This window comes from Suricata suricatta, chromosome 2 (genome assembly GCF_006229205.1).
Source record: "Suricata suricatta isolate VVHF042 chromosome 2, meerkat_22Aug2017_6uvM2_HiC, whole genome shotgun sequence".
NCBI classification, from domain to species: Eukaryota; Metazoa; Chordata; class Mammalia; order Carnivora; family Herpestidae; genus Suricata; species Suricata suricatta.
In genome coordinates this window covers 820064-845493 of record NC_043701.1, presented here as the reverse complement: position 1 = coordinate 845493, position 25430 = coordinate 820064, and the positions used below count along the sequence as shown (strand labels likewise).

Genomic DNA, 25430 nt, shown 5'->3' with positions numbered 1-25430 from the left:
GCTCCCATGTTCTATGGCTCCCGTGTTCTGTGGCTCCCGTGTCTGTGGCTCCCGTGTTCTGTGGCTCCCGTGTTCTGTGGTGCCCACGTTCTGTGGCTCCTGTGTTCTGTGGCGCCCACGTTCTATGGCTCCCATGTTTTGTGGCTCCCGTGTTCTATGGCTGCCACGTTCTGTGGCTCTCATGTCTGTGGCTCCCATGTTCTGTTGTGCCCACGTTCTGTGGCTCCCACGTTCTGTGGCTCCCATGTTCTGTGGCTCCACCTGCTTCCCTCATCTGAACTTCAAAGCGACCCATCACTTACACTGAGACCTTTGCTGCACAGAGCAGGTGCCCAGCATGTGGGCGCTGAACAGGCACCGAAACCGGACAAGCCAGGACACAGCCACCATCTGGGGCTCAGAGACCACCACGTGCCCTTCTTTTCATGGCCGTTTCCCTACAACGATCAACTACGCAGTCAGGGATTTTAGTCTGGAAGGTGGTCTCCTGGTTTACCAGGGGAGCAACTGTGACTATATGCGCTCATGGCTGCCTCCCCGACTAAACTCTGCTCAGGTGACCGAGCACGTCACACCACACAGTCTCCTGAGACAAGCCAACAGGATGCATGGTGACTATCGGGGACTCGTCACGTCCTGAGAAGATGGCGGTGTATGTCTGGAACTGGAGACGCGGTCTGAAGCTAGACCAGAACGAACAAACCCGCAGACAGTGCCACCACCGAATCCGTCCAACAAGGAAGGAATAAACAGGAAACGACTCCAGCCCCCAGGCCTCCTGTGTTCTTGCCTGCGTTCCCGAGAAGCGCCGCGGCCCCGGGGCCCTGACTCAGCTCTGAGGGCCTTCGCGGGCAGCCAGGGGTCCCCGTGCAGGCGGGGAAGACGGCCGCTCCCTGGTGACCCTCGTCGGCCGCCGTGTCCTCCGAGCACACGAGCTGTGACACTTGCGAGTCCATGACGGGAGAAGCAATGTCCCCCCAGGAAGGCTCTACGCGGAACAAGGTCGCATCGGGGCGCCGCTGGCGCTGCCCAGGAAGCAGGTGGGAACACGGCGGGCGCGCAGGCCGCTAGAACGCCATCGGAGCTTCGCCGACAGGCCTGGCCAAGGGACGGGAGTTTTGTGGGAAGAAAACATCACAGGAAACCTACAACCAGCCTGCGTCTTTGAGAACGGCGATGGGCGCCCGAGGCCATTCCGACCCCGCCCTCTCCGCAGCCTCCCCGAGGCCCCTGCGCTCCACCGCGTCTTCTTTGCCCAAAGCTGCCATACCCTCGGCTCTGCCAGGGCGACCCACGTTCTCCGTGCTCCCTGCTGCTGGGCCACTGCCACCCAGCACGGGGACCTGCTCCCTGGGCCTCGCACCTGCCCCTGCGGCTCCTGCCCTGAACGCCCAGCCCTGTGTCCACCGGCACTGGAGAGCAGGAGCAGGTGCTCCGGGTGCTTCCACAGGAGAGCCGGGCCCCAACTGTCCTCAAGCAAGCTGCCCACCGCCCGCGGGGCAGCCCGGTCCTTCGGGAGTGTCACCGTCTCCCTACCAGCCTGGTGGCCGCTCAGCGTCCAGTGCGCTCGCTTCCCCAGAGCCCGTCTGCTCAGACGTCCTTCCACGGGGGGCGCGCCCCAAACAGCAGGGCGCCTGTATGACCTGCACACCAGCAGGGCCTCGCGCTCCTCAGCATTTCTTTACCCGACGTGAAGCATGGTGTCTTCTTTTCAGAGACACAAACGGACGTCTTGGCCTCAAATTCACCTCCCGTGTGGCCTCTCCTCCAAACCTGGCACTTGTGGAAGCTCACCCTTGGAGTCCTGACCTTCCTCTGGTCTCGAACAGACCACCAGGGCGTAAAAGAGGGAAGAATGTAAACCGCAAAGGAGGGAGGGCACCCTGCCCAGCAGAGGACGGAGACAGAGGACAGCGAAGCTAAGCCCTGTGTGCACGCTTGAAGGCGAGGCGTGGCGGTGAGGGGACAGACCCGTGATGGTCACGTTCTTTCTCCTTCTTACAGAACAATCGGGCGCACAGGCGTCCTTTGTGTTTTAGGGACGGCATTGGGTTCTTGTCAATTAATAGCTCGTCTATTAAGGCTTAAGCTGAGATCTGGTGAAATCTTGCCCTGGAGAATCCCAAATTACCAACTAATCTGATAAGAGAGGCAGAAATCTCAATCTCTCCCCACAGAAGGGAGGGAGCGTAATCCCGTGGTGGCAAACAGAACGAACTCTTGATACAAAGCTGTTTTATCTTCACCAAATATCTTCCATCCAATGGAGGCAGCAAAAAGAAAAGGGAAATGGTTGCGATAATGATTTTCTCTTTGACCCCTGCTTGTAGCAAGTAAACGTTCAAGTCCCAAAGGTCTAGGCCAGGAAAGCTCTACAAAAAAATAAACTCTGAAAGCAAAGAAAAACCCGGCCCTGACAGTGGCTTCATTTTCCACGGGGAAGTCAGAAAGCACGAGGAAACGCTGACTGGGGGGCCTCTCCTCCCTGGGGCGCTGGCCTGCACTCCCCAGGCTCACTTCCCCCGAGGGTCACCCTGAGGCAGATCGTCCACTGCCACTCCTGGTGACCCAAGGCTGCGAGAGTCCCTTTCCCAGCCCTGCGGTGGCAGCTGGGACCAGAGACCCAACACAAGAGCAGCCCCGCCTCCCGCTGGAACAAGCCCTCATCCACCCGGTCCTGCCGGCAGGAAAGGAGGCCCTCGCACGGCCGCGCAGGAGCCGGTGGGGATCAGCACACACGTGCACAGGACACCCGGACACACACAGATGCATGCGGACAACAGGCACAGACACACGCGCGCACGCACGGCCACCCACCCACATGTGCACACAACACACATGAGACACAGACACACACAGATGCATACGGACAACACGCACAGACACACGCGCGCGCACACGGCCACCCACCCACATGTGCACACACACGTGCACACAACACACGAGACACAGACACACACAGATGCATACAGACAACACGCACACACGCGCGTGCACACACGGCCACACACCCACATGTGCACACACACGTGCACACAACACACATGAGACACAGACACACACAGATGCATACCGACAACACACGCATGCAACATACACATGACACACACAGACATACAGATGAATATAGAAACCACACACACACACACACACAACTTAGCAATGGCTCCCAAGGGAGGGAAGACTCCACAAAACAGAGTTTGACGATCTAGAATAAGTAACTGCCGTCCGAACGGCTTGCTTGCTTCCCAAAGGACTGGAGGAGGTGCCCCGCCTTTGCCCCAGCAGCGCAGCACTGGGCCCTCGGCCGCCAGGCTGGTCGTCTCCTAGTTCCCACCTGTGCTGCTCTGAACGATGATTCTGAGGACCAGGCCATCGAGAGCTGGCCTTCCGGAGCCTGACCGGAGACGGGCGCGGGGAGCTCCCCGTCCCGCCAAAGGGGGTGGAAACGGGAGGCCGCGTCTCCACACACCACACTTGGGAAAACGAGTCAGTGTTTCAGGGCGAGCTGAAGCATCGCTACGGAGGACGTCTCTGGAGCGCAAGTCCCAGCACTGTCGGCAGCTCGGGAGTCTGAGGTTTGAAGCTGGCTTTGTTTTGATACGTACTTTCTGCCCAATTGTGTTGTACAACTATTGCTAACTGATGAAATTTGCTACCTGCAGGGTAGCAACTCTGGCTGCCTGCGGGCGGGGGGGACCCTGTCGGGAGGTGTGGGCCCAGAAAGCAGGGGTGCAGGACCAGCATGAGAAATGGCGCGGGCCGTGAGCAGCCCCTCCACACCGTGTGTAACCACTGAAATCCAGGCAACCTGAGAACTAACAATGAAGACGTGCCTGAACAGCGAACACTAAAACACAACAGCTAAATCGTGTGTGGGCGTGACTGCACACAGGTGCACACGCGGTCAGCCACGTGCGTCTGTTACTTAAAGAAGACACAATGGTTTTACAAAGACAGCGTCAAAAGCCAGAGTCATTGGTATAAGGACCTGAAAATGGGGCGGCCCGTGTGCCACCCCCCAGGTACACACTGTGGGCACGGGGCCCCTCGATGCGTGCAGGTCAGAATGGGCAGAGGGACAAGTACCCCGTCCCGAAGGCCGTGTCCCTCTGAAGGAGCACTCGTGTCCTAATACCTGGCCTGCTCTTCTGGACGTTCACCGGCATGGAGACCTCACAGGCACAGGCCCTCGCCCCACCGCCCCGAGGGGCCACCGCGTCCCTGTGCCCCGCTCTCTGGGCTGCAGGGCGGAGGCTGTGACAAGAGATGAAGGGCTCTGCTTTGTGGAGAACTGTCCCCAAGTCTAGGCTCCTGGGTCAGAAACTGGGTGACGGACAGGCTGGCTGCCGGCTGGCCCCCGGCCCCCGAGACACCCGGGATGCCGCCTCCCGGGGCTCCGGGTGAGGACAGGCCAGGGTGAGGCCCTGCCACCCCTCCCACCCGGTGGGCACCGAGCCTCTACTCACTCAGTCCCGGTCACAATGTAGCCGTGGTCCTCCTGGGAAGGCTTGACCTCCAGCCGCAGGCCTTCCCCGGGGGGTGCCTGGGCCCCGGCCGCGAGCCGGGCACCTTCCTGCCAGGGCCGCGGGGCCCAGGGCCAGAACTCGCCGGAGCCGCCTGTCTTGGGCTCCGCGGGAGGTGGCCTCTGCAGCCGCTCCTTGGAGTAGGTCTGAGTCCTCACGTCCTCCACCCCGGCGCTCTCCTCCTCCCAAGTCGGGGGGGTCTCAGGAGCCTCCGATTTCTTTGCCTCCATTTTGAAGGGCTCCGTGAGAAGGGGGATGGCAGGAGAGAGCTGGAAGCCAGGATCCTGCAGGTGGTCCCCAAGTTCGAGGCTCAAATGACTGACCTGGTGGAAAGAAGGCTCCGTGAGATGAAGTGGGGGGGGGGGAGTAGCCGCAGGGGGAGGACCGGTACCGTCACAGCCACACTCAGAATCACATCTGGGCGAGACAGGTCAGCCGGGGCCGGGGGCCGGGGGCCAGGGCCTCGCACATCGGCGCCGCTCAGAGCCCACCTGTCTGGCTCTGGTTGTTCTCTCGGTCTCTCTCTCACACACACACCTCCCTAAAGAACCTGCCTTTGTAAAATCAGTGGGGGCGCGTGGCATCTAAAGTTTTAAAAAGAGCGCATGTGGATTCCGAGACCCCAGCCTACCCCTCTGCAAACGACGGGCCTCTGACGGCAGCAGTGCTGCTGCCCGTGCTCAGCCCTGTGACGCGCAGCCCTCTGTCTCGGACCCCTGGTCCGCACGGCTCCCGAGTCCCTGCGGCGCCCTGGGAGTTAGGACCTGCCACGCCTGCCCCACTCCACAGGGCAATGGAGACACCAGGACTAAGCTGCCAGGGGACACGTAGCTGCAGCCTCACAGCACCAGGGGCCTGGGTCCTCAGACGCAAGGGCTCGCCCATCCTGACCCCCGTTTCCCGGACAGGGGCCCTCAGACTCAATTCATCTCGACAGACGAAGGTGCGCGTACACACTCAGCACTGACTGTGTGCCAGACGCGGTGCTCAGCACTCAGTGCTCGTTCTGTCATGTAATCGTCACCCCAGCCCGGGAGTACAGGCCGAGCGTCACCTCTAATCTGTGGACTCCTGAGGCCTACAGGGGTTAACGATTCGACAAGACCACTGTGGCGCCGACTGGCAGATCGAGAATCCCAGGGCAGCTCTAACGGGGGTCAGAGCTGCCGTCACCAGGCCACGCTGCCCCCCAGACTCCGGCCTGCTTCCCAGGGAAGTGGACGGTCACAGGAAGTGAGGGCATGCCCAGGGCACCTCCGACCATGCACAGGAGCAAGGGACCCATGCTCATTCCGCGAGGTATCTCCTGTTTCCCCATGAAATTACATCTCCCGCATTATACAGGATGGAGGAAGGGGAAGTGGGTTTACTTTGCCCTTCCCTTTCTCTTCTTAACTAAAAACTTTACATAATTTTTTCCTCTTGTGTTTTGAAATATTTAAAGAAAATAGTATCTTGGTAAAAACATTTGCTCAACTTTGGGTCCTGACCGGTGACAGAACATAGTGCTTCAGTTACCAAGCAGGGAGGAAACACTCTCCTCAGGCTTTTGAAGGAAAGAGAATTATGTTTTTGCTTAAATTGCATTCCGTGAGAAGGGGAGACAAAAGAGGTTAATAAATACAAGCTCAGAAAACACAACACTCAAATACCCTCTGGAAAAAAAATCGCCTGAAAACCTACCCCAAGTAACAGAGCAATGAATCAAAATTCAACTTGTTTAGGATGGAAAGGTAGGGTAGAGGGACCCTGGGGTCGCCACAGAGTCTGCGTGGACTGAAGTTTGCCGGAGGGGCCCCGCTGCCTTGGCTTTGGCCACCGCGGTAATCTTCCCTGCACTTCCTAAGTCAAGAATCGTCTTCTTAGGCCATATCTCCCTCCGCAACGGACACAGAATACCCCCCGTTTCTAATGGACATTTAAGAGGACTGTTGATGTTTTCTTCTGCAACTTGCTAACAGGCATTGAGCCAAAAACCACTGAGATAATCTGGAAAGAGAAGAACTAACCAAAACTTCTCCACTCGACAAACAGAGCCGCACGTCACTGTCATTGCTTACGCACTGATTTTCTGCGTCCTCACGGCTCGCTCGCACTGATGAGCAAAGGCTCTGAAACAGGAAGCCCTGGGTGAGTGGGTGCACCTGTGACTAAGCCCTTGTTCGGATTGCCTTCCCGAGCAGCGCTGCCCACCGGAACCCTCCGGCAATGACGGAGACGCTCTGAGTCTGCGCCATCCAACCCACTCCCTACAGAGCAACACTCGAAATGTGGCTAACGCAACTCAGGAACTGAACTTTTTATTTACTTGGTTTTAATGAATTTAAGTTTAAATAGCCACCACGTGGTGGTGCCATGTTAGCCAGTGCAGGCCTCAGCGGCCCAGAGGCTGTGAGGGTCCTGCTCCAGGAAGCTCAGGGGTCAGTGCACACAGGACACAGAGCAGGCATTTGATGTAGTCCGTCCAGGTGTGAAAATTCTAGGGAATATTAATTTTCTTATTTGTACTAACCCTATTTTTCATAGTCCTCCAATGGGTATTAGTATATAGTCTGAAAGTAGATATCAGTATGTATCAAAACAGACACAATTTTGTTTGTATTCTTCATCCTTTTTCCCAGTTTGGGGATTATGAGCGTTTCCCTACCCTTTTCTGAAATAAAAAACAAAAAACCCTTTGTGTCTCACACTCGTTCCCAAATCCGCACAGAGGGATGACCGGCCAGCTCTCGGTCTGCGGGGAAGCACGCACGCAGAGACGCGCCGCTCACCTGTCCGGAAACTCCGCCGCCTCCGCCCGGCGCTCTGGCACCTGCGGGAGACACAGCAGTGGGAGGAGCCTTGTCACGAAGCTGTCTCAGGCGACGCCCACACCAGGGGCCCGAGCCCTTCACAGAAGGTCGGGCATAATGACGGCCTAGCTTCTACTATAAAGTAGACTTTTTCTGTTTCCAGCACAATGTTAGCCTTCTGCAAGCTTCATGGAAGAGGAGGGGCGTGCCAGCTAAGACACAGACGTGAGGTCAGGAACAAGCCGCGTTCCCAGCCTCGCGGGTCTGTGTGCCGTCCTCAGAGCTAGCTCACAGCAAGAACATCAGGGGCGGTGGCAGTTAATAGTCACAGAAAAGCAAAGGCGTCCGCACCAAACCACCGCAAGCGGAGATGCCTTCAGACTTCATTACTTTACGGTGACAGTCGTTTTCTAAATACCCTGCCGGCGGTGCCCGATGGCGCGTAACTGGGGAGCTCGTGCAGCCCCACAGGCCAGGCACCTTCTAGACCCCTCCCCCACCCCCCAGACACGCAGCAGCTGACTTACTCCTTGGCTGCCTAACACACAGCCTCGTCCTGCCGGCGTTGGGGGCCCTGATCCCAGCCTCCCAGCACGCCTTTGTCCCAGCCCACAGAGGACAGACACTTGCATATTTTCACCTGTGTTTCTGGCACATGTTTTATGTGTGCCTTCCATGTGCAGGACACTGAATTAGATGCTTTCATGTAGTTCCAGAGACTCTGAGAAGCAGTCAGGCACAGAGAAGGCCAGTAGTCGGGGGGACGAAGCCTGTCCTGCTCAGCCCTCAGCCCAAGGGTCCCAGTGGCTGCGTGTGTGTGTGCATGTGTGCACACAGGTGTGCATGTATAGTGTATGCATGTGTGTGCACGTGTGCAGGCAGGCATGTCTGCACACAGGTGTGCATGTATAGCGTGTGCATGTGTGTGAACAGGTGTGCGCACATGTATGTGGGGAGGCACATGCGTACATGTGCATGTATGTGCACACATGCATGCATATCCACAGGTGTACATGTGTGTGCGCGCTTGAGTGTACATGCATGTGTGCATGCATCTGTGTGTGCACACACACACGCACTGTTCTCTCGCTGGGGCAGCCTCAGGGGTGGCTGTGAGCCTCACGCAGACATTTGAATGCAGCCTCTCCACTGTATTAGTCAAATATCTGACTCTGTTCACCCACACAATCCAAACAAAAACACTTTCTATCAGTCCTGTTTTTTCTAACCCTGAACCTCAGCATAGAGAGCAACTGCCTTTCAACATAATTGCTCTGGTAGGCTTAGCCCGTTAAGAAAGCTTTTAGAGGCAAAAGTTCAAACAGAGAAATCGTTACTCCAAATCCATGTCTCCTCAGCAGAAGGAACATTTAACAGCTGGTGAGCCAGGCCTCTGCGCCCCCTCCCGCCCCACGACCCACAAACCCGAGCCGGGGCTGGGGGCTCACCTCGCACGCCTGCACCCGGCTGGCCAATGCCCGGCTCTCTCGGCTCCCCTGCGGCTCCTTCCTTGGCACCCGGCGGCTGCCCTTCTGCCCCCACGGCCTGCACGGCAGAGGCGATCACGCGGGCCATCCCGCCGAGGTCCGGCTGCTGTCCGAGGTCCTTCAGGAGACTCTGGATAAGCGTTTCTGGGGGCACACACGGGAGCAAGCACAGGAGACACCAAGGAGGAGCGGTCAGCGCCGGGACGAGGGGCTGAACGAACCATCCCCTGTGGGGCAGCAGGGCAGGGGTCCCAGGGGCCAGTCATGTAAAGGAGAGCACGGTATCTGCAGTCCAACACCCCCCGCGCGGCCCGGCAGCAGCGGGACGATGGGGAGCAGGGGTCAGCGAGGCTCAGGGCAACGGGAACTACCATTCTCTGAAGAACAGCAAAAACTGAAAACGACTGAGCGGAACCTCAGTGGCCTCAGAGCCGCCGGGGGCACGACAGACCACAGCTGGAGAGCAAGGAAAGGGGAGAAGGGACCACAAACCCCAGGGGAAGGAAAAATCCTCTGGAAATTCCCCAAATTAGCGAAGAACATTCACTTTGAGAGCCAAGGCGCCCGGCAAACCCCAAGAATGAGCCCGAGAGAGCCACGCAGCGGCATTTCCTGGGAAAGTCGCGGTAAAGACGGCCCCCAACAGCCCCCAGAGGCCCAACGCGACGGGACGCAGGCAGCGCTGACTCAGCACAGAGGAGGGCGTGACGCAGCATGTCCGGTGAGTGGCGTCTCCGCATATTTGTAACTAGGTGTTTGGTGACACACACAGGAAGGACCCATGTGAAATGTTAAGGAGAAAACTTCTAATTCAGAAGTGCGTCCGGGACAGAGCCTCCCAGCACGGACGTGACGGAGAGACGGGACCCTGTCATTCAAGGAGCCAGACCAGTCCGTCACCAGGAGGCCCGCAGGGTGGGAGGCTCTGCGGGAGCGACACCGGCCGGGGACACAGCCCCGCGAGAAGCGCCGGGGGCTCCCAGAGGGTGGCCGGGCGGGTGCGCGAGGCTCGGCCTCTCTCCCGGTTCCTGTGACTCCAGAGGACGTGAAGACGCTTCTCACAGGGTGTGTAAAACACGCGATGGGAAGCACGGGACCAGCGCGTGAGCGCGTTACCACCACACACGTGGCTTCGGCGGGGCGTCCGGGACCCTAAGTAGACAGTTTTCAAAAAGCTGCCTTCATTCAAAGCCGTTTCAGTGGAGAAAGAGAACTATTTTTTCAAAAGCTGGCCAAACAGAAAGCTGTGCCATAACACTGTTAGCCAGAATATACATTTAAAAACTGCTGTGACATCAATAATAATAATAAAAGGGACATTCTAACAAAAATAAGCAAAGGAGTTGAACAGAAACTTCAGACAAGAAACTGCACAAACGGCCAGTGAGCACGCGGTGCTCCTGGAGAGGCTCATTAACCCGCAGTACGCGCACTGCGAGCCTGCTAATGTGGCTCGACTTGGACAGACGGAGAGGGAGGGGAGCACCGGGGGCTTCTGTGCCCCCGGGGGGTGATGTTCACCGCCCCAGGAGTGCTCATGCAGAGACTGTGTCCCTTCCAGGTCCCTGGAACACGTGCCCGAGGACCTGTGTCGCGGAAGAGGCGCACAGGCGTGTGCTCAGCAGCCTGTTCACACCAGCTACACCACAGAACTCTGAAGTCCGAAGTCCCCCGACAGCAGGACGGATGAGCTATCGGTCGTGTGTCTGCACGGACAGCAGTGACCCACGGCCACGGGCAAGAGTGCACAGGACGCCAGCGGGGTGATGCCGAGCGGAGGAAGCCGGTCGCTGGACATGCGTGACCCTCAGACGCAGGCGGCTCCGCAGCGGAGGGGCCGGCGCAGGGGACGGTGTTGGGGAGACACTCCTGGGATGACGGGGACGTCTGAGGGCACCTGGTCTCCCGTGCACACCTGTCGGCACACTCACCTGCGCACTTGGCCTCCACACACCCCAGGAAACGTCAACCTCAGGAACTGTAACACGCGACGGGGTGGTGTTTCCGACGTGGAGGGGCCCCGGCCTCTCCCCTGAGCTCCCGCCGCTCAGCGTCACTGGTTCCGGGTGGAGGTTCACGCGGGACGGGGTTCTCAGGGCTTGGCTCCCTCACAGCGGCGCCGCCGGAGAGCTCACACGCTCCAGGCCTCGCTCAGGCCGTCCTCGGAACCACGTGGGGTGGGGATTATTTCCGCTTCTTACAAGTTCAGAAATGTCGGCTTTTCGTGTTTTTTAACATTCCATCTCTGGGAACTAAACCAGAGTGGCGCACTTGATTCCTGGCAGCACCTTCCCTCTCCCGCCCACCTTCTCGGCACTCAGCAGTCGGCGGCCCTGCCCTCACGCCGACACAGAACAGGCATCTGCTCGGAGAAGGCACTTTCAGAAAGAAGAGAGTCCACGGCGACCCCAAGTCCCTCCACAGCCCTTCCTCCCATCACATGACCATGAGCAACAATCCTGACCGAAACCGTGTCACGAAAACCCCCAGGGTCTCCACGTGCAGACCCGACCACTCGTGCAACACAGCGACAGAGAGCCGCGGGGCCCACGGCGTTGAGGGACGGGCGGGCACAGGGCTGGCCCAGGAGGGAGGAGAGAGCAGAGGCCTCCCCGCGGAGGCGGCGGGAGCCCCGGGCCAGGCCGTGTCTGCTTCCCGCTGGGCCGTCAGTACAGGCAACTGCTGGGTGTCGGCCGTGAACCCCACCCCGGGGGCAGTGGCTTCCCGGCCACTTTCTCAGGCCACATAATTCTGGAATCTGCAGGGGTTTTCTCCTTTCTTGGCAGCAGCCGTGGCTGAGATTTGGTTTCTAAGAGCACTGCGTGTGGCCAGGATTGCTTCGGGCAGCCGGGAAGGCTGCACACACAGCTCGGCCCACACGGGCACGGACTCGGCTCCCGCTGGCACCCCCGTGTGTGGCGGGGAAGCCCCTTACTCTCGCTGGTGCGCAGTTCCCTTCCACGTAAAACGGGGACGAGTGAGCCAGGCCTGTGAGTCACTCGCTTCCCCGGGGCAGCACCACGAGTGAGTGATAGCTCTGCGTACGGCCAGGACGAGGAGCTGACGGCCACGAGTCACGCAGCCCCCACTGCCCCTCGCCCCTCGCGCCCCACCGTGAACACGGAGCCGGGGCGCCCGTGCTGAGCTCGGGCTGCGGTTCAGCGTCTTCACGGCAAGAAGCAGAGAACACGCCGCCCGTGCCCCGGAAGGCTGAGCCGCACCAGGCGCTGCCTCCTGCTTGGCTCAACATTCAGTTTAAGATTAGGCTTCGTGAGCCGGCCCTTTGCCAAACTATTAGCGTACATTTTAAAACCCCATGTGAAACCCCATTGTTAAAGTCAGACCCCAGGCTCTACCCCTCCACTCTGCCACCCACCCCTCCACTCACCCTCTCATCCACCCACCCACCCATCCATTCACTTGTTCACTTCACCAGCGGGTACTGGGCACTCCTGTGTTCGGGACCTAGGAACAGAAGTCACCATGAGGAAGGACAGAGAATTAAAGGCGCGGCAGGCCTCAGAGCTGCAGCAGGACACACGCACCCGGGCAGAGAGGCCTGACGACTGGAGAGGGCTCAGCAAACTCAGCACACAGGACAGACCCACTGTGGAGACCCTGCAGGAACTTCAAACGACTGCACACCTCAAAAGGTGACTCCATTCTCCTCCTAAAACAGACAAGGCCTTGAGCTGACAGCCCCCCAACCTGGTACTTACTTCCCCATCTGCGGGCAAATGTCTTTCCTGAAATTCAACCAACCTCCAACCTTTAAATCTACTTGTAAACTAAGTTCTACATTTTACCCTCAGAAACTAACAATTAAATTGACAAACTTAGATCTGACAAATGTCACTATAAAACTCTTAAAATAGAAAAACAGAAAACTTAACTGTTGCTAAAATAGCTTTTAACATTTTTATTATTTTTAATTTCTAATGAAGGCAACCCAATTAAGTTACTCATTTTTTAAAAAGATAAACCTAGATTATACCTTTTGGAAAAAAAAATCTTACTGTATAATTTTGGGGTGGGGTCTGAGTTAACCTGAGCAAAACTTTTTTATTAAAAATGTCAAGACTATATTTTAAATAGAAAATCAATAAAACACATGAAGAAATAATCTGAACTACAAAGTAACCGCGGGACTGTGCCTCTGTGGGGTATCGCCGGGAAGGGTGGCCGCCCGCCACTACGCTGTCCCCTGCGGGGCGCAGGGACCCAGGGCAGGGAGAAGGGCAGGCGCCTAAGAGCGGAGCAGGCTGCCGGCGGCCAGGCGGCCTGGCTCCACGGCTCCCTGTGCAAGGTCCCTGCGCGCACCGCCAGCCAAGGCAGGAAACTGCATGATACGTGTGTCAGAAATCTTTAATAAGCGCTGAATCAAAAATGTCTTTCTGGTAAATGCAAATGTCACCAGAACATTCACTAGACAAAAACCTTTCTAACCAGGGCTAACCAAGGACTTGCCCCGGGTCGCCCACACCGCCTTCCTGGCGCAGAGATGCGGTGTGCGCGCTAACGGGGCTCGCCGCCAGGGAATCCCCGCCCTGCCCCCCTGCACCCAACAGCAGCAGGCAGAGGACATCTCTTACCCACCCTGGGACGACATTTCAGACCAAGGGAAGCCCCTGAGTCAAGGTTTCCTGTCTACCTTTCCTCTCAGAGCCCCAGCGCCTCCAGCCCCCCTCCAATTCCAGACGCCGGACCACAACCATGGGATTATGTGCCGGATGTGCAACGGAAAGGGGCACAGGCATTCCCACGGGGATTATTCTGACCCTGGTTCGCAGCAGACTGGCCTCAGACAAAGCTGCGACACAGGCTAGGTTCTCACGCCCCTGCTGAGTGTGGCGACGTTTGCACCCCGCACTCCCTCGGCCGTCTTCTGTGTGTGAGCCCAGGGCCTGGCCCTGTCCCCACATGTCCAAGGGGCTGCTCCCTTTCCCCTGCACACCACCGGCCAGACTGCCCCTCAGGCAGCCTCTCCATGCTGCCCACGGTGCGTGATTCGTTCTAGGTCTCATTGAGGTGGCTGATAATCCGTGAGTGATTTACACCTCCCAGAGGCACTCGAATTTAAATGAGAGTTCAAGAGATGGAATATTCCTTCCTCCCCTCTTTCCTCCCTCCCTCCTCTCCTCCCTCCTCTCCTTCCTTCCACAAACGTTCCTTGCGCACTTTCTACACACAGCTACATCCCCGGTGCAGGAATAGGGCAGCTCACAGCGCCCTGGCTCTCAGGAGACACGCATCCGTGTCAGAGAGAAAGGAAATACAAATACACGGGAATGTCTGGTGCTGAGAAGGGCCATGGACAAAGTAATCCGAGGTAAGGAAGGTGGGGGAGCTGGGAAGTCAATAATTCCCACCTGAAGGGTTTACTGTGAAAACAAAATAAAGTGCGTAGACTGTCTGCCACATTTCTAATAATCAATACAGTGAACGTGAAATTGTGTTCCTCTTCTAGTAACCTGTTCCAACATTTAAGAACTTAGAGAAATTCTTTCTTATTGTACCATTCTCTTTCTTCTTCAGCTTCCTTCAGTCTAGTCTCATTATCTGGAGAAGAACGGGGATGGATAAGCACATGATAAAACTTATGTTCTTTAAGATAAAGATCAGACATCAGGAGAGACGTTCCATGGATCTCTTAGAACGACTATAATAAGAAATATCTACCTTCAAAATGGAATAATACAATATAACTCCTAAAATTACCTCCTCTCATCTAAAAAAGAAACTTTCCTGGTTTCATTAGTGAATAATAACTAAAAAAAAAAAAAAAACCTCAGGTGCAATGGGAGATTCGAAGTGGCCGAGCAGCTTGGATGAGAACAATTAGCGCATATCAGAAATCATGTCCCGTGCCACCACTGCAGACCACACCGCGTTACCTCAAAGGCACCCACTGTCAGTCATGTGAAGACGAACAGAAATCAAGAAATCCTTTTTTAGAAGTCCAGCTAGCCCCGGTGGATTGAAAAAGGACCATGGCACAGAGCACAATCAAATACCATGCGCATCAAAGTGGAACACTCTTTTGTTCCATCAACTGCACCAGATAATTCCAAGACCCGGCCAGCTTATAATGACATTTTAAGTAGCTTTCAATGCTCCAAGTGGGCTCTAGCAGAGCAATTACACAAATGTCAGGACATCAAATATGTAAGGCCCGGAGTAGGAGATCAACTCACAGGCACAACTGCAGCAAGCCTGACCTACTGAAATTGTATGTCTTAATAGGGTCTCCCAGACAAAATGGTATAAGCTTTAGAAAGTAAGCAATTTTGTACAGATAACCTGACTACAAAACTGCTTTAACAAGGATGTGATTCATGTATAACAGCCTTTGCTCCTAAATGCCATTATCACTATGCATATATACAAATTATACAATTTAGCCATGTGTAAACACACTTCATCTTCATCATCTCCACCACCATCATCATTGTCATCAGAATCATCACTATCACCATCACTATCATGACCATGACCATGACCATCACCATCATCACCACCAGCACCACAATCAGCACCATCATAATCACTACCATCATCATCACCGCCACCACCACCATCATCACCACCATCACTGTCATCATCATCCAGTCTCTCTATTACATGTAATACGAGACAAAGAACCAAAAAATCTCAAATTAGGTTTGGCATTAACTGTGCCACTTCAGTTGGTGATGGGGGTGGCAGTCAGATTGGTTTCTAAAGAATGTTTCATTGAAATTCACATTAACATGAGTCTGCACACTCAGAATGTTAACTGACTTATGATGAGGGGAGGTGGTATAGACAAATACTGGATGGAAAATGCCAGACTAGAATATAAAACTTTCCAGAGACATCCAGGAGTAGTAACTAAGTTTTTTCTACATTAGTCAAATAGGCTAAACCAGCAGAGTATTTGGATCCCAGTCATAGAAATACCCTCTGAATGGTGAGAGTTGTTGAACTCCCTCTTTGTAGCCAAATTCTATCTGGTGGAGAACCGGGTACGCATGGCTAATCCACTTCTTCAGCTAAGAGCTCAACCTATGATCGCACCCGAAGCAATCACTGCCCTCAGTGCTCTGGGAACTCAAGACCCCAGCTCCACTCTGTGGAGACCACAGTATTCTCACGTGTGGGAAGAAGAAAGATGCCTACTGACCCTTCCGTTCTGCCCTGAGGCCCACTCTGTGCCCTTGGAGTCAGAGGCCTCCATAAAGCAGAGTTTTCAGGTTGGAAACGTGGCAGGGAGATGGCACCGTATGTGACGGGCAGCATGCGGCACGGAGACTGCACCTGCGCTGTGTTGTTCTAGGAGACCTTCCTGGGGCAAGTGAGCAAACTCATGAGTAAACTTGCTAAGGGTCACATAGGAAATTGCACAGTCAACACTTAAAGAAAGTGTCTCAGACTTTCATACCTGGAAACATTCCATCTCACCACAACAGAATCCATTTTATACAGATTTGGGGACGGGGGATGAGGGGACTCATTACTTTGGCCATTCAACCTACAATACAGTAAGACGTCTAAATCGAAAAAAACAACAAGGTATGTAGGGAAGGAGCTGGCATAGGACATACGTAGAATAAAGGTTAGCAGAGCAATAATATTAAATTCTCTTAATTCCTAGTCTGGGCTCCATAGGAAGGAAGCTAGTGGAATCAAGATAATAAAGAAAGAATTCCAACAGATTGGTTAGAGGTTTTGTTTCCTGTTTGATTTGATTTTGAGTGTTATCAGTGAGCAAGAATTACACTGGGAGCTTCTACCAGTGGGTACACTGCAAATTATTTGTCATTGGCTCTAGTTAACGATTTAGAAAATTGTATGTGACTCATCCCCTGATGTGGTTTCCACAATTTAGTTGTCATCATTGATACTTGGATGGAAAGAATGACTTTAGCCAGAATATTCACAAGATCTATATGAAGAAAGCTATAAAATTCTGATGAAAGAAATCAGAGAACTAAATAACTGGAGAGATATTCCATGTTCATGGATAGGAAAACTCAATACTGCCAAGATGTCAGTTCTTCCCAATGTGGCTATAATTCAATGCAATCCCAATCATAATCCCAGCAAGTTATTTTGTGGATTCTGACAAACTGATTCTGAAGTTTATATGGAGGAGGAAGAGACCCAGAATAGCTAATGCAATATTGAAGGAGAAATAAAAAGGTTGGAGGTCTGACACTACTTGAAAGCAAGACAGTAGAGTACTGGTAAAAGAAGAGACATATAGATCTGGAAAGCCCAAAAACAGACCCAAATAAAAATAGTCAGCTGATCTTTGCACAGGAGCGAAGGCAACACAATGGAGCAAAGACCGTCTCTGCAACAAATGTTGCTGAAACAACTGGACATCCAGATGCAAGAAAGCAAATCTAGACACAGACTTCCACCCTTCATAAAAATTAACTCAAAATGTATCACAAGCCTAACTGTACAGCACAAACATATAAAACTCCTGGATCTAGCAATCACACTCCTTGGAATTTACCCAAAGGAGTTGAAAACTCATACCCACGTGACAATCAGCACACGTGTGTATATCACAGCAGCTTGGTTCATAGCTGCCCAAACTTGGAAGCAACCAAGAAGTCCCACAGCCGGTGAATGGATAAATTAAACTTTCGTCCATCCAGACAATGGAATATTATTCGGTGCTAAAGTGAAATGAGCTGTCAAGCCATGAAAATACATGGAAGAACCTTAAGTGCATATGACTAAATTAAAGAAGCCAAGGTAAACAAAAGAATACACTGTGTGCTTCCCACACTAGGACGTTCTGGAAAAGGCAGAACAAAGGAGACAGTAAACATTTCGGTGGCTGCAGGATTGGGAGCGGGAGGGGTGCACAGTGGAAGCGCAGAGGACTTTCAGGGCAGTGAGACTACTCTGTGTGATCCTATAGTGATGGACACATGTCATTGTACATTTGTCCAAACCTGCTGTAAAACACCAGGAGTGAACCCTCACTAAACCCTAAACTATGGTGATAATGATGTGTCAACACAGGCTCCTCAGCTGTAACAAATGTAACCCTCTGGTGGGAGATCTTGTTTATGGGGGAGATTGGGGGGGGGCAGGAGGTAGATGGGATATCTCTATGCTTTCCCTTTAATTTTGCTGTGAACCTAAAACTTCTAAAAAAAATAGTCTCTTAAAAAAAGTAAAAAGAGTGACTTTAGGCTTCATGAAAACTCAGTGACCACTGAGGCTGGGGAAACTACAGTCAAGGTTCCCTGGTCGGCAAAGATCTATGCATGAAGATGTTAATGGTGCCATTACATGGAGAGCAACGACCAACAAAACATATATAATTTAACAGACACGCGGGTGACCTTGACCAAAGCAGCTTGGCGCTGCGCACATCCTCTTATACACGCACCTTTTATAGGACGGAGTACTGTGAACATATTTTGTGTTTCTTAGGGTTTTCTTAAATAACATTTCCTTTTTTCCAGCTTACTTTACTGCAAGAATACACATAAAATACAGAACATACGTTAATGAATTGTTTGTATTACCAGTGAGGCTTCCAGCCAACAGCAGGCTAATAGTCGTTAAGGTTTTGGGGAGTAGAAGTTATGTGCATATTTTCAAGAACACAGAGGGTTGACACCACTAATTCTCACACTATTCAAGAGTCAACTGTATAGAGATATAGACCTGATTTAACTGTATGGTGGTCACTATATACAGTGATGATTAGATGATTATGCTTCTATTTAAAAATGTGGTGGAAATGCATTTAAGGACGCGAACAATAGATGCAGTGAGACAGGCATGCCCCAAGTTCATTAACTGGACAACGGAGCAACAAGGAGGCAGGTCCAGAGAGGCTGACGTAGACAGACACCCAGACTTCCCAGAGCTCAGAGAGCAGGTTCCAACATCTCCCACCACTGGGATTCCATCTGTGAAAACACAGATTGTGGGTGCCTGTATGTGCATGGGTCACGGGTTTCCGATGGGAAGTCTGAAGGACACACACACAGGGCGGCAGTTTACTTCTGAGTGTGGGGCAGTCACAGAGGGAGGGCTGTGGGGAACAAACTTTGGATGTCACCTTGTACCCTCTATAATAGTTGCATCTTTCTGAAATAAGCATATCATAATTTTGTAATGCAAAAGTTTTTTAGAAATATAAATTTATTACAATAGTCAGAAGTGTCCATGGATAGATTGATAAAACACGGTGTTATCCATACAATGGAATATCATTCCGCCTGGAAGAGGAGGGGGTCCTGACTCCCGCGGCAGTACGGACGAGCCCAGAGCAGGTGCCCGTGAGACAAGCCAGTCACACAAGGACAAATGCCCCCTGATTCCACTCCTGCCAGGTCCCCGGAGCCGCCAGGTCCACAGAGACAGAGAGTGGAGGGTGGGCACTGAGCGCTGAGGGAGGGGGAGGGGGAGCTAGTGTCTGACAGTGTCCCGGAGGTGGCGATGGTGCTGGCCGCACAACGGGGTGCATGTCCTGAGCAGCGCTGAGCCGGGCACTTAGCCTGGTTAAGAAGGTCAGTTTTAGGTCACGTGGAATCTACCACAATTTCTATAAACTTCAGTGTAGGAAGTGGGCGTGGAGCTGTCCACTACGTGAGAGTGAGCGGGTCCCCAGGGCCTGCCCGACTCCCGCCCCAGGCAGGAACACATTGAAGGGACACGGGCGACACCGTCACCTTGCTCAGAGGGCTCGGGCACGCACACAGCTGCGGAGGAGGAGCCCTCAAGCCCGGAGTGCTCCCCTCAGGAGGTAAAAGCGGGAGTGACCTTTGTCCGCTTCTTTCTGCACACCTATCGCCCCAGTTCTGCAGAGTGGCCCTTTGTCATTTTGTAACTGGAAAATAGCACAAGTAATCATTTACAAACGATCAGCCATCTGATCTGGAGATTCCAGAGCGACTTGGACAAAGGAGCGCGCGTGGCTGGCAGCGGGCGCCCCCCTCACGCCGGAGAGGCCGGGCTGGGCGGTGCGCGAATCCGCACACAGCACGCAGCCCGTGGTCTTTCTTGCAAGTGTGCACTGTTTTACAGCTTTTTAAAAGAAGACGGGACATAAATAATGAACAAATGGAGAAAGAGGGTGCTTTCCTGACACACTGAGTCGGTACCTCAATGTATTCAGCTCTTCTCCGGGGGCGGGCGTGCGGGGGTCGCCCCGCGGCTGCATGTGAGACTCAAGCTGGGTCGGTCGTGCTGCCGAAGGACAGCGCCTTCTCTGTGTCACACGGGAGCTCCCTGCCCTTTGCATGACCACAGGGTCCCCCTTCCAGGCACGGCCCTCGGGGCGTCTGGGACAGCCAGCGTCCAGGCCGGAACCTCCTGAGGGCCCAGCGGCCCTCGGCCCCCCCTCGCGCAGCCTCTCGCTGTCGCCCCCAAGGGGAAGCCGGGTTTGTGCAGAGGACCACGCCCAGCGGTTCTGTGCTCACGGCGCATTGAACCCACCTGCGCGCCCCCCCCCCCCCCGGGCACCGCGGCGGGGGCGGGGGGCGCCCTCAGAGGGGAGGGCGGTGTTCCAGGCAGCGATGGGAAACGGCCGCCCGCCTGCCTGCTGTTTTCCAACACGAATTAGATCCCAGTGCACAGCGTCCAAGAGTTATTTTCAGGAAGTCCCGGACTGCAAATTTAGGGGGAAGTTGGTCTTTTCTTATTCTTTTTCATTAAATATGTAAGAAGAGAAATCTTCACCCACCCTACCCCCGCTGACACCCTGCCCCTCAGTGACCTTCTCCGCCCCCTCTAGAGGCCAAGCACATACTTTTGTTCACAATAAGCAGCAAAAGCTAAAGGTGGGAGCTGACTGCTCGCTTTAAGTCCAGGAGCAATTAGCCAGAGTGACAAAGCAAATTGTGTTTAAGTCGAAATGTTCTACAACTGTTTCTTCGGAGCTCTGACTTTGTCTTAAGTGATCTGACAGTTGGGGTAAGTGCCATCATTTACACTTTTGAGCTGCAGTTTCTCATCAGGAAAATGAGGTTGAAAATAATGCCTTCTTGTAAGAGTGACATGAAAATCAAATGATTTTCCATTTGAAATGAAAATCCATTTATGTGGAAGAAGCTACCGGTTCGTTCAGTCAGCAAACACTTTGCCAGGCACACGCTGGGTGCTGGGATGTGGACAGTGCCCAGGAGGCCATGCGCCATCTTCTGAAGCTGATGGTCCACAAGGGGGGACAAACATCTGTCAAACAATCACACAAACGTGCGCCTGCAGACCGCGGGACGTGCAAGGTGCCAGGAGCCTCTCCTCCAGGCGGGGGAGCAGCACCTCTTGTTGAGAGACGGAACATTTCAAACGGCCAAGCCGCAGTCCGCCAGAGAGGGTGCGGGGCCCCCAGCCGCTGATGCGAGACCAAGACACAGCAGGACAGTGTCCACCCCACAGAAGAGCACGCTGTCACCACCTCTGAAGTCTGGTTGCTGAACAGTTAACACCACCGTCAAACCTCTGGGCTGGGCCAGCTCCTACGGCTCCAGGTTTACAGAGAGCACAGAGCACGGGAAACGGGAACAATGATGTGTTATCATTGGAAATGTGCAAACTCCACAAGGCACACAAAGGAGAGAGAGAAATCTTCTGCAGGTTTAAAGGGGCTTAGCAGACAGACACACCCACCAAGACAATGGCTCTTCTTCGAATCCCACTTCAAAAAAGCCCAACTGTAAAGAAAATTTATGACAACTGAGAAATTTGAGTGCTGATTAGGTCATGATACTAAGACATTACCATTAATTTTGATGTGTGATAAAACGACTGAGTTAGGGTTATACGAGAGTTCCCATCTCCCAGCAACACAACACTGAAATACCGGCAGATAAAACCACTGGACGGTGAGGAGGAAGCGGGCACAGGAGTAGCAGGGAAGGCCAGAGGCTGCCTTTTGCTAAAGCCCAGGGTTCATTTAACAATACTCTATTTATTTTGTGATTGACATTTTACTTGTCTCCTTTGAAAGCATAAAGTGCAGCTGAGAAGACAGTATGCATAAAAAGATGCCCAACGTCGCAAGTTAGCACAGAAAAAAATGCCAACCAAATTATGCAGTTAGTAAGGGTCACCGGAGAATGCAGATCAAAGAGGATGTTCCCAAAGACCTGTGCCTCAGGGGACATCAAAAAGAATGGAGGGTCCCAAGTGATCGGAGACAGAAGGCTCCTGAGCACTAGCAAGCCCGGGGAGCCGCACGCTCCGGGAACACACCTGGCTCTCTAGCGCAGTTAGTCCCTTGGCAGGTGCTTTCCATTGCCAATAACTAGGACAGAAGTAGTTGATAAAACGGAATTGTTTAAGTTGTGGGAGATGGGAAAGGAGACAGAGGAGGGGTGGCTTCGTAAGCTGGGCACACGAGCAGAAGACCGGAAAGGGGCGCTCAGCACCATGGAGAGGGCCCAGGAGTCCGGGCAGAAGCCACGGCAGGCCGCCAGCCAGTGGCTGGGGATGGTTTTCTGGGCTGCGTTCACAGCAGAGGTGTCAGGTGAGGCTGAGCTGGGGGGATGGGAGTGCAATGACAATGTGACAGCCAAATGACAGCTGAAGGCCACTGATAGAGGCTAGTAACTATGGGAGTTGCAGAAGGCAGCAGGCCCAGTAAAAGGAATTTCTCACCGCTGTGCGGAGGAGAAAACCCCCCCAGAAGAACATGCTGGAAAGCGAGGCACCAGCCCAGGCAGCAGCTCCCGCAGAGCACTGCCAGTCACACCACCGAGTACTTGTGTGAGAACAATCCGTAGGCAAGTGCACACTCTGCTTTCTCACACGGCTTTCTTTCCCAAGACAAGAAGGAGAAGAAAGCATTAGTAATGGCCACACACACCACGTCCCTCTAATTATAACTTTGTTTGCCTTCCATTTAGAAAGGTGCCATAATGGCTTTGTGGACAGAGAGAGAGAACAAGGAAGCTACTCAGCTGAAAAGCAGCAATATGTAGAAAAGAGACTGTCAGAACAAATCCAATTAAGGCATCACTTACAGAAAATAGAACACTAATGCTAATGTGATTCTCAGCCAATTAAAAAACCCGTTATCTGCTTGATTTTATTATTTGTATATCTTCAAAGAAGAAATCATATTTTATCAGAATCTCACTTTATATTTTAGGGTCGTTGAAAAAGGTTGCTAGAAGATAAATACAAGAGAGCCCTCTGCCCCTGGCAGAGCCACAGGAAGCAGCAAGTGCCACATCCTGAGGGAGACCACAGAGCGCTGGCTCACGGAAGGGCCCTGAAGCTGCGGTGCTGAGACTTAGTCACTGTGAAGGCCCCCCGGCACCCGCGCTCATCGTGAGGGGCATGGGGGTCAGACTGGGCTCTTCTGGGGACAGCAAGTAACCACAAATATATGAGGCGACCCTGAGTTTGACCATCAGGAGTGCCGAGGCGTGACATATGCTGGACCCAAAAGCCTTCATGTCCAATTTTCCACAACATTCTGTGGCCAGCATAGACTGGGGTCAGTTTTGACCCCAACCTTGTTCCCCAACCTGTTTCAGCATCTTCATCAATGAAGAGAGAGGCTGAGTCTGGGGGGCGGTGTAAGCGCTGTGGCCCCTTCCACCCCGGAGGGCCCTTCTCTCCTTCAGCACCACGGCTCTATTCCCTGGGCGTGAATCCGACCGCCTTCTCTCCTACGAGCCCCAGAGGCACAGGAGGGTGCCCAAGGCCCTTTCTCTTGCTGCTATGGCTGCAGCCATGACCTGGCGGCAGCGCTGACGCATCAGAAGCCATTCACAGGACACGTAGAGTGAAAGGGGCCGGCCCTCAGCAGGGGCCAGAAAGACAGAAACTACAAAAGTCTGGGGATTGGGGGAGGCTAACTTACCATCACCCACGGCCGGGGGGGCTTTGGGGTCTCCTGGAGGCGAAGGCCACTTCCGGGGTTCCACCGGTGCCGAAAGGACCCTTGGTGTTCTCCACGGTGCGTGCAGTGGGTTTCGCGGCCCCGGGTCACCCTCCCCGGGGAGTGCCGGCGGCTTCTGAGCCGCATAGGCACCCAGTGCAGCGACCAGTTCCTGCCTGTTGACCTTGGGGCTGAGCTCATCGGGCGGCAGCTGGCCAGGGGTCCGCAGCGGGCGGCTCCCGGGATAGTCCGCCCCGGGGCCAGGAGCGTAGGTCAGAGCAGACGTTTGCGCCATGAAGGTCAGCACGCGGTCATCGAGGGGGTCCTCACCCTGCGGGAGCCGAGGAGCAGAACAGTAGCAGGTGAGTCTCCATGTCAGCCAGTCGAAAGGGCATCTGACCCCAATTTTCAAGGCACTAAGTAGCACAGACATCTCTGACACGCACACCCTGATTTTCACCCCACCGGCGGACCGAGTTCTATGGTCTATGTTTGTACTGCACTGCTTTTCTGATTTTTATGGAGATATAATTCAGATGCCACAAAATACATCCGACTCCATGTTTTCAGTGTGTCCAGAGCAGTGTGAATACCAGTGTCTTTAATTCCAGACCGTTTTTTTCTCACCTCAATAGAAATCTTGTGGTCATTCCCATTCTTCCTCCCCCCAGCCCTAGGCAACTTCTAATCTACTTTCTGTCTCTATGGACTGGTCTGTTTTGGACATTTCATGTAAATGGAATCACATGACCCATGGCCTTTGTGTCTGGCTTCTTTTACTTAGAATGATGTTTTCGAGGTGTATCCACACTTCAGCACTGCATGCCTTCCCACAACTGGAAAATATTATTTTAAAGATGCAGTACATTTTGTTTATGCGTCAGCTGGTGGACATTCGGGTTGTTTTTCGTTTGGGGCAATTATGAACAATACTGCTGTGAGCATCATCTATAAGTTTTGGGGGGACATATGTTTCCAATTCTCTTGGGTTTATGCCTGGAAGTGAAATTGCTGGGTAGTATGGTAACTGTGCACTTGACTTGTTGGGAGCTGCCGGAATGTTTTCCAATATGGTGGCTCCATTTTACATTCCCACCACCGACGTGTGAGGACTCTGGTTTCAGTAGCTCCACGCCAATGCTTGTTATTGGCCAGCTGTTTCCTTGTAGCCGTCTAGAGGGTGTGACGTGGTAGCTCACTAAGGTTCTGATTTGCATGTCCCTGATGGTTAGTGATGTCACGGGCTTCTTGCCTTCCTTGGAGAAGTGTCTGTCCAATCCCATCGCCTGGATTGGTGTTAACTGGTGCTCAAGCATCCCTTAATCCATGAGTGAAACCCCTATTGCCTGACTTGTGGTCTTTATTTCACCACAACTTCTTTCTTTACTAATTATTGGACTCACCTTTGTAGCCTACTCCTTCAACAGCAATGTTCTGTAACCTCAAAGCTGCCAGGGTCTCCCTTAACAATTACATGTAACATCAAATCCATCAAAAATGGTCTTTCATTGAGCCTTTATCTGTAAGTCCCCGCATTCCTTTAGCCCATTTTCCCAGGAGGAAACAGACTGTTTTGCCACTAGACACATCAAGGCCCAGTGTTCAACCCCTCTGGAACAGTGGGAAAATGTTAGAAATTTCAATATTCTACCTCTGACTGTGGGGCCATCAAAATTTCATGGACAAACACAGAAATGTCCACCTTGGAGACTCTCAGACAAGCCATGGCTGTCCTGGGGGCTTACGCCAAGCTGCCTCCATTCATATTTTCTAAGTG

General features: G+C 53.5%; 1 protein-coding gene across 1 annotated transcript in view; it reads right to left on the bottom strand.

The window, feature by feature from the left end:
- Positions 1 to 25430, bottom strand: part of LOC115304168 (receptor-type tyrosine-protein phosphatase N2-like) — a 333289-nt gene that overhangs the window by 23680 nt on the left and 284179 nt on the right. The window contains exons 6-9 of the mRNA XM_029954228.1: positions 23636 to 23984; positions 8767 to 8949; positions 7298 to 7338; positions 4470 to 4849 (exon numbers count right to left, since the gene is read on the bottom strand). Coding sequence (XP_029810088.1) covers positions 4470 to 4849; positions 7298 to 7338; positions 8767 to 8949; positions 23636 to 23948 — 917 coding nt within the window. The 5' untranslated portion in view covers positions 23949 to 23984. The remainder of the gene's footprint in view (positions 1 to 4469; positions 4850 to 7297; positions 7339 to 8766; positions 8950 to 23635; positions 23985 to 25430) is intronic.